The sequence below is a fragment of the Dromaius novaehollandiae genome, chromosome 19 (genome assembly GCF_036370855.1).
Source record: "Dromaius novaehollandiae isolate bDroNov1 chromosome 19, bDroNov1.hap1, whole genome shotgun sequence".
NCBI classification, from domain to species: Eukaryota; Metazoa; Chordata; class Aves; order Casuariiformes; family Dromaiidae; genus Dromaius; species Dromaius novaehollandiae.
Window position 1 is genome coordinate 11,660,901 of NC_088116.1, and position 9,200 is coordinate 11,670,100.

General features: G+C 40.0%; 1 protein-coding gene across 7 annotated transcripts in view; it reads left to right on the forward strand.

The window, feature by feature from the left end:
* The window catches only part of AUTS2 (activator of transcription and developmental regulator AUTS2), a 767,986-nt gene extending 760,335 nt beyond the window's left edge, over window positions 1-7,651 (forward strand). For all 7 annotated transcript variants that reach the window (XM_064523450.1, XM_064523454.1, XM_064523452.1 and 4 more), the window contains one exon: window positions 4,524-7,651. In XM_064523450.1, coding sequence (XP_064379520.1) covers window positions 4,524-5,763 — 1,240 coding nt within the window. In that variant the 3' untranslated portion in view covers window positions 5,764-7,651. The remainder of the gene's footprint in view (window positions 1-4,523) is intronic.
* Window positions 7,652-9,200: the final 1,549 nt, after the last annotated feature.

Below are 9,200 nucleotides of genomic sequence, written 5' to 3' on the forward strand. Positions count from 1 at the left end.
TTATGTCCCCTCAAGAAAGCCGCACGCACGCATGCACTGCTGTTACACACCTCCAAGCACAGCTTTTATTCAGTGTTTTACATGGACTTGCACTCTAACATGTCCAGGCTGGGAAGGGTTAATGAAAAGTGAAACCTGGTCATATTTTTTTTGTCAGGACTGTTCCCATTATACAGTTAACTCAGTAACAATTCCTCTTAACATTTAAGTACCAAATTATAAGAATTTGCCATTCATCAAGTGTCATGCCTTCCTTGGAAAAATGTAGAGAGGCTGATTTCAGCTTTTTCAGTTGTGGCTTAATGGCTTTCCTGTTAAGTTTGCACATTACTTTACTTACATAATGGCTATTTGTTTCTAATTTTTTAACATAAAAGAATATTTAGGAGATGTGCTTTTCTGACTTCTCTGTCACTAACACAAATATACGCATTAGTAGCCTTTTCTAAAAGAAGTTATGCTAACACATTAGATATTCTAAAAATACATTTAAGCGCTTTTCTACATTATTGTAAAATGTGAAGAGCAAGTCAAACTACAGATCTTTTCACCTGCATTTTCCATTTGGAATATTTTCTGTTTGGTAGCATAGCTTCATTATTTTCATGTCTGGTTTTAATGCTTCAAAATAAATTGCTGTTACAAATTGGGGATTCTGTCCTGCGAAATGCTTAAGCATGTGAGTAACTTTACTGGCTTGAATGGCAAAGCATTTTTGTTACTAATGATGCGGGTAGACTGTAGAATTACGTGATTATTTCAGTTGCTGTTTTGTTGTTTTGTTATGAAGTGTTCCTGCTGAAGAAAATCCCTTTCAGAAATACATTCCTTGCAAGCTGCTTTGGCATTGCCTGAACTCCATATCATAGCTCAAAACATTTATTTTTAATAATTTGAGAGCTTAAAAAATGAACGTCATTCATACTTCATAATTCCGCACAATTACAGCTGCCAGTTCAGTACAATAATGTTTTTGCTGATCTAGTATTGCTATGCATCCATCAATGTGATTTTTCAGGAGTTCTACTTTGCAGCATGCTCACACTGTTGCCTGTATGAGAAGATGCTGAAAATCACATCCTGGAAACCTTCTCTCTATGTAGATAATGTCTGCAGTAGCTTGTGAGCCTCTCGTACCTATTCTTCTATCTTCAGTACCACCTAGCAGCGTGAGGATGTAGCCTCGATATCTAGTTGAGGTCCTAATCTCAGTTTCCTATTTTAGGCTAATGTGCCCAAACAGGAAGAACTGGGAACCACCCCTTTAGTTCTGATATGATCTCATCTCAAAATCATCCTGTCATCAAGCGTCTAACTTCTACGTGCCCCCAAGCTGGGCATCTAGCCAAAAGCCTTCATTTGTCTTTCTTCTGTAATCAGAGGAGAGGCACCTCGGAGGTACATCTTGGCTTGGCACATCCCAATCTAAGACAGGTACCAGTGGGGTGGGGTGAATCGCCCTCAGAAGGCATCAGTCCCTCTTCCCTGAGAGCCTGCACAGCCAGGGCGCTGTGGCAACTCCCTCTCAGCACCAGTGAGATACAGGACATCCCTCCCAGGGAGTTTAGATAGTATGAAATTAGCATCAGGGAACCTTTCCCAGGTCCAGGATTGGCTGCTGTGCTCTGATACAGTCCCCACTTTCTTTTGGACCATTTTTTGCAATATTTTATCTTTGGTTTTAAGGACTCTGCTACTCCAATCCAGCATTAGAAAACAATCAGTAAAAGTAGCTAGTGTACAAAGTAGGATTTGTTCCTTCTCAGTGGTATTTAATTTCAAAGATGTCACTGAGCAGTTCCATTCTAATGATGACGTTGATGTCTATGTAATCCTAGAGCATTAAAAAACAACAAGAATCTATTGATTTCTTTATCAACATAAATGAAGAAAAATATTTGTCATAAGCTGTCTTGCGCAGTATCTTTCAGTGTAGCGTACAGCCTCAGAACATATTTAGTAATACTAAGTGAATTTGAGAACATGATGTTAACTTTCAGATTTGGGGAGACTGAGGCTTAGAGCTTTTCCCATATTAACCTAAAGAGCCCGTGACAGATTTGAATGTAACAAGATGTTAATGATTCCCTCGCTGACCACTGAACTACAGTGTACTTAAATGAGCTATAGAATAATCAATAGCCCCTTGAGATAATACCATCACTATAACTGAACAGGGTGGAATTGGCAAAGACAGATGGTTATTTTGGTTGCACGTTTTTCTTTAGTTACAGAAAATGCCCATTATTTTCTCTACATTTTATGCCTGATTTAAAATACATGAATTACATAGAAAATTGATTAAATATCAGTGAAAGGACTCAGTGAGCTCCCCTAGTGAAATAAAACAATTAAGAGTGCCCTCTAAACTAGTCCCACAAGCAAAATAAATAAAAGACTGGGTATTGCAGAGTCCACATGCCAATGCTTTCTCTGGAAAGCAAGAGAATTGAGTCTTCATGTTGAGAAGCATTCGCTGGAGCGCCTTGACATGGTCTCACTGTGTCCAGATCTGGAAGCTGTTAAATCAAATGCCTCAGCATTTGGTGGAGAGCAAGAGGAGGGAAATTAGAGCCAGGATGCCATTTCCAGACTGTTTAGAGCACGGTCAATCAAAGCGGAGCCTGATACCAAGTGCAGACTAGGCAGTACTGGTATCAAATGCTCCAACTTATAAATGTTTTCTAACAGTTGCATTCTGGACTCTCTGAGGTCTCCCAGAACACCTCAGACATGGACCATAACAAGACAGTTTCAACAGTTAAGCCTAGGCACAGCAAAGGCAGAGATGCTTTTGGTGAGGCTCTTGTATGAGAGTTTCCCATTTCAAAGATTTTTTTTAGCAGTTGCTGCAGTTTGACCCTCCAAAAATATCTACAGTTTACAGGTAGAAATCTTATGCAGGGCAGCTCATTAGCAAAGGAATAGGTAGGAAACACTGTAGAGGTGAAGGAGCAAGGAACACTTTAAAGTCACTGTCAGAGTTGCTTCTCAACCAACCAACATCGCTCATCTTGTCTAGAATGAGTTTCAACCTACCCGCCTCATCCAAGCGTGTTCAGATTATGCATTGCTAAACAGAAGCTGGATCACCCACAGAAAAACATGTGAACTGGAGCTGGTTTGGGGCTTCAGACTACCTTGCTGCTTATCCCTCACTTTTGCATTGAACAGCATGGTGTCCATCATCCGTTATGGAAGAGAATTCCCATGCCCAGAAAATGGCATGTGTTCGACACTGAAATACCTGTGGATGTCATTATGGAGAGACTCCAAATCACTACTGAATTTAGGAACCTTTAGGACTTCAGCACTCCCACTGAGATCAACTGAAATTAGTGACAGGTGAAAATCGCTGGATTTGAGGAATCAGGTTTACCTTTGTAAATTGGACTCATTAGAAATAGCAAAGCTGTTCCACTTACTCTTGCCAGCAACTGTGCCCATAACAAGAATTTCTTGTCAGCAATGCTTCCTAAAGATGGTTGATACGGGATCCATTCAGATATTTAGTTGTCTGCTGCCAGGAGATCATTCTCTAACCTATTCTGCAGCATAAATAGGTTTGAAAGATCCAAATGGAAAGAATTCAGGCTATTTTGAGACTTCTTGGCAGTGTCAGGGAGATGCACTGGCCCTGGCCCTTCTCGGCCTGCTCCACCCCAAAAATGAAGGTTAGGAAAAGAGTTGGTACTCAGAGAATTTACAGACTCCAAAGAGATGATGTTTTGAGAGCCAGCAGAATGATGGGCATATAGGGTAGATTTGTCTCTGTCTGGAAAATCAACACGTGTTCTCTGCATTGTGGCTGCCTCAGTTACAGCCCCTGCACTGAGGCTCATTTCACACTTAGGCCTGTTCAGAGAGAGATGGGTTCTCACCGTCAGTAGTAGTAGTGTCCTGAGAAGGATTTTGTTTTCAAGCGCTTTTCAATTTTAGGAAGTAAATTGAATTGTGAGAAGTAAATTGAAAAGAAGAAGCTAGAAGGATGAAGACAATATAGATAAGAGATTAGTAATGTATATAGGCTTAGAAATTTTTTTAAAAAGTCAATTGAGCAAAATGTTGTCCATTTTTCCAAATGTATTCGTAACAGAAGTAGTGGGTAAAATCATATTAACTGTGTAATTTGGATTTAATTGCCTTATCTTTTAGGATGAAGTTAGCATGCTTTTATTTTTCTCTGTTCTCTTTCCAAACAGTTAAGGCTGTTTTCTTAAAAATATGAGTATTGGAGCTAGATTCCCTGGAACTTTCTATTGACTTCAGTGTTTGGAATCTCAATCAGATCGTTCACAAAGCAGCTTCAGGGAACTTCCTTCTCCTGACTCTAGATACTAGAATAGGCCTAGTTTAGAGATGGGATGTTCTTCCGGTGTTTTGGGTGTGCAAAAAGAGCAATGCATTAAACCGTGCATGCTGTTAGCTTACTGCAAAATGAGTAGAAAGGCAGACACCCTAGATGCTTTGTTTTATTTGCAGAGTTTCTCAAGCCTTAATGTTTACACTTCTCTTTGTTCTAGGGAGAGCATTGAGAAAAGACACTCCAGCCATCCTTCGCCAGCACCTATCCATCCAGTAAACTCCCTCGGACATAATCGCAGCTCAAACGAGCAGATCAGGAGCCATCTGAATCCCGAGGTTCGAGAAAAAGAGAAACCCAAAGAACGAGAGAGGGATCACTCCGAATCTCGGAAGGAAATTAATGTTGAAGAGCACAAGGTGAAGGACAACTATATTTCGGAGAAAGAAGGCCTGAGCCATGAAAGCCGTGTGGTGGAAGAGTCTAAGCAAATGTCCAGGGTTCCTTCACCCTATGCTAGGCCCCCCGTTGTGGAGAGCACCAGGCCTAACAGTACTTCAAACCGTGAGGCTGAGAGGAAGAATGAGCCAGCGTACGATAATCCGAAGAAAAGCAATGACGTCAAAGTGAAGGAGGAGCGAAAGGAAGACCATGATGTTCAACCTGAGGGACCTCAGACTCACAGGTCATCTGATCAGCCACCGCCTATATCTACATCTAACGTCCATCCAAGTCCTTTAGTGTCTATGCCCATGACTGTAGGTGTGACTGGTATACATCACATGAACAGCATCAGTGGTCTGGATAGGACTCGCATGATGACCCCTTTTATGGGAATTAGCCCAATTCCTGGTGGAGAACGTTTCCCCTATCCTTCTTTCCACTGGGATCCAATGAGAGATCCCTTAAGAGATCCTTACAGAGAGCTGGATATTCATCGGAGAGACCCCCTGGGCAGAGACTTTTTGCTAAGAAATGACCCCCTTCATCGTCTTTCTACACCAAGATTATATGAAGCTGACAGGTCGTTCAGGGATCGGGAACCTCACGACTACAATCACCACCATCACCACCACCACCCTCTCTCTGTTGACCCTCGACGTGAGCATGAGAGGGGCAACCACCTGGATGATAGGGAGCGGTTGCACATGCTCAGAGAGGACTATGAACATGCACGCCTGCACTCAGTTCACCCTGCCGCCTTGGATGGGCACCTGCCTCACCCAAGCCTAATCACGCCAGGACTTCCGAGCATGCACTACCCCAGAGTCAGTCCCCCGACGGGACACCAAAATGGCATCCTCAATAAAACTCCCCCCACAGCAGCTCTCAGTGCCCCTCCACCTCTTATTTCTACTCTGGGACCTCGGCCTGGGTCTCCCAGGAGGACTACTCCTCTGTCAACAGAAATGAGAGAGAGGCCTCCTTCTCACACCCTCAAGGACATCGAAGCTCGATAAGCAGAACGAAACTAAATCAAAACCATACAAAGAGGGACAGAACATTGTAAATGAACATAATATAAAGACCTTCTTACTAGTCATTGATACAGACTGGGGATGTGACCCACTGTACCATATGTATAGACCTGAGTGCAAAGATTTTGAAATGGTTTTTTTGTATATTATATGTGGAAATTTTCCAGATCTTTTAGCCAAGTCCATATGTTCCTCGTGTCTCCTACTCTATTTTATTTCTAGTTTAAAATTTCAAAATTTGAACTGAAGAACAAGACATTAATCTGAATGATTTGACTAGAAACAAACCACCACCAATGACAACCGTACAAAGCTCTTTCAGACCAGAAGTGAAGACAATTGTAGATATTTATGTAAAAAGATTGCTTCATGGGTTAATGGTTCATATATGCAAAAAGGGTAAGATGAAAGCTTTACTTTGTACAAATGTAAATAGATAAAATTAAGTAACATAATACATTAATACTTCTTAAACTGTGCTATTTGCAAACTTAATATTGATCAACACAGTCTGCTTATGCTGTGTTACATATATTGTTATAGACAGCTAAACCCCTTCAACTATGCAATGAATTTTAAGGCTTTTCACAAAAGCCTTTATAACTCAAAGGAGCCTTTTCAACACACAACATAATTAAAGTCATATTTTCCCTGAACAAGCTCATCTGTAATAGAAACCTCTTTCTCTTGCTTGTGTTGGCAAAGAAACAACCCATTAGAAGTGTAAGTTTCCTGTCTGAACGCCCGCATCAAGATGCTGATGTTGCTGTAGCTCATGTATTCCTTAGAACTCGTCAGGTTAGCAAACTGTAATCACTAATACTGTAGTCACGACATACGGTTTTTCAGTCACGTGAATCTGGGTTATACAGAGTAATAATCAAATGCTGGATATTTTCCAGAACTTTTGTCACTTAACATGTCAAATTTATTTTTGGGAGAACATCTGGTTATAGCCATTCATGTCTGTTTTTATCGTCAGTGTGTCATTTTTATCTGTACACACACTTTTTTTTTTTGTTAAGTGATTTTAGCTACATTGAAACAAATTCTACAAGAAAGCTAATTCTTTTCTAAATGATGGATATGTTTTCATTGTGGATCAGTAGTTTAATTAATGAACTCCAATGCAGATTTCATAATGCAATTTATTGTATTTCGGTTGGTAATAAAGTCTGTGAATAGTTAACAGGTCAGCCTTGTTGTTCCCTAATCATAGAAGACATGAAATAACATGAAGAACACGATCCTTTTTAAAAATATGCATCGATCTTCTAAAAATCTCTGTCTTTTCATAACACACTTTTTTATAACGCGTTAAGTTTCTTGTCTAAATATTTGGAGAGAATATGACTTTATCAGAGAGAATTCAATATCTTGTCTACTGGACTGTAAAATATATGTATGAAATAAAATTAGTTCCATTGGTCTTCTAGTGTATTAAAGTGCTATCTGAAGTTGTTATCCTGTTTTGGCAAAAAAAAAAAAGAAAAAAGTTAACTACAGACAGTTGTTTCTAATGATCAGAGATCTATTTTAGTAGTCAACTGAAGGTTTAGTTGTGAGCTTCAGATTTTGTGAACTCCAGATGTTGTGCAGTGGTTTTTTTTTTTAAAGAACAAAAGGAAAAATACAAAAAAAACCCAACCCTGAAGAATATGTACACTGGAACCGTAGTGGTAGCTTTCAGTATTGTAAAGAGATTGTTATATACAAACCTTTTTGCTGTTTATCCTGTATGTAATAAAGTCCTTTCTAGATCCTATGTGAAAAGAAAAGTGAAGCGGCTCTCAATCTTCAGCATGTTTCCTCATCAGCGAAGACTTGTGTAATGTAAATTGTGCCATGTTATTAAAAAATGTGAACTAAACTGCTAGGTGCTTCTTTGTGTGGAGTACCCCATCATTGCTATGGGGAAAAAATCGTACTTTTTCCCAAGAGTGGGTTTTTGTTCAGAGGAAATAGCCATTAAAAAAGGAAATGACAAGCTTTTATAAGCCATCTTATGAAAATGATTATCATCATCAGGAATAAAGGAACAAAAAGGAGACCAGATCCTTGGCTTGTCCAGATTCTCCAAGATATAAATTAACACCCTATTTACATTAGCTTTCAATTAAGTGGCCAATTGCTCTTTCAAGTTAGGCCCATACCTCAGTACGTGGCTGTATGCAAGCCCTTCTTGTGAATTGGTGCAGTTCCCCACAAGCCCATGGCATTTTACCAGTTTACACGAGCTAAGGATATGGCTCTCAGTCACTACGACCAGTTTGTACATCACGGCATAAAAGACATTGATACATAGGGTATTCTTTTTAATTTGTGCATAAATATATTCTTTCTTGCAAGTCATTCAGTTCTTCGTAGTTCTGCTTTCATGGCATCCTTTTCTGGAAAAAAAAATATTGCTCCTCTTTGGTGCATGATTTCCAGAGCTTTTTTAGTTTTTGTTGGTTACAAGCTTGTCGCAAACGCTTCAGAAGTCTTTCTCCAAGTTCCTTTGGCAGAAGTAACTTGAGACACTGAAATTTGCCTTCTTGTGCAAGACTTAGGAAAGCTTTCTTCTCCCTCAGGAGCTTGGTTTGGGGAGCAATTAAATGTATGCAGCCATATATTCAAGTTTGGTTTTGCTTCTCTCTCCACCCCTCTAGCATTTCTGTCCAAACTCTCCTGTGTTACTCCCATGTAAACCGGATGAAAGTGAAATGTCTCTGCATTTCAGCCATGTAATTAAGACAAAAGAATAGCTCTGTCTTTTTAAAAATCCAGTTATGTGTGAATTGTGCATATTCTCAGCAGCAATGTACAAGAGTTGCATAATATACCAAAACAGCTTTCTTGCCTTTTTTTGCAAGGAACCAGTATCTTGGTCCTTCAGATACACATCATTAAAAACCATTCCAACTTTCTGAAAGAAACCAGTTATAGATGGATGTAGAAGAATGAATCCTACTGGAGGACGTTTGCACAGATACAGTGCAAGGGGCCCCACAGTAACGAGGCCTAATGACAGAGCATCTTCTTCCAGGCTCATCTCAGAGCATTTTACTGAGTCCTGAGGGCTTTGTCAGGGTCTTCAGCAGAGAGAAATCTGGTGTCCGATTGTACAGACTATGATTCTTGTCCTCCCAGTTGCTGAACGTAATCCTGCTAATGGTCCTTAATTCCCAATCAAGCCAACGAACACTTGGTCCCAGAAAACATTCAGGCATTTGACACCCTTTGAATTCAATACAATTTAAGTGGCATCTGGAGAGTAGAAAACTCTGAGCTACTATGTTAAAAACATGCAGGTCCTTAGCTTTATGTGTCAAAGATCTCCATCCCACCTTCTGCCATTCCAGCTAGCTTTCTGGTTTGCAGCTTCCCATCACCAGCCTGGATGCCAGTTCATGCCAAGTGTATATGAAGTGATTCTT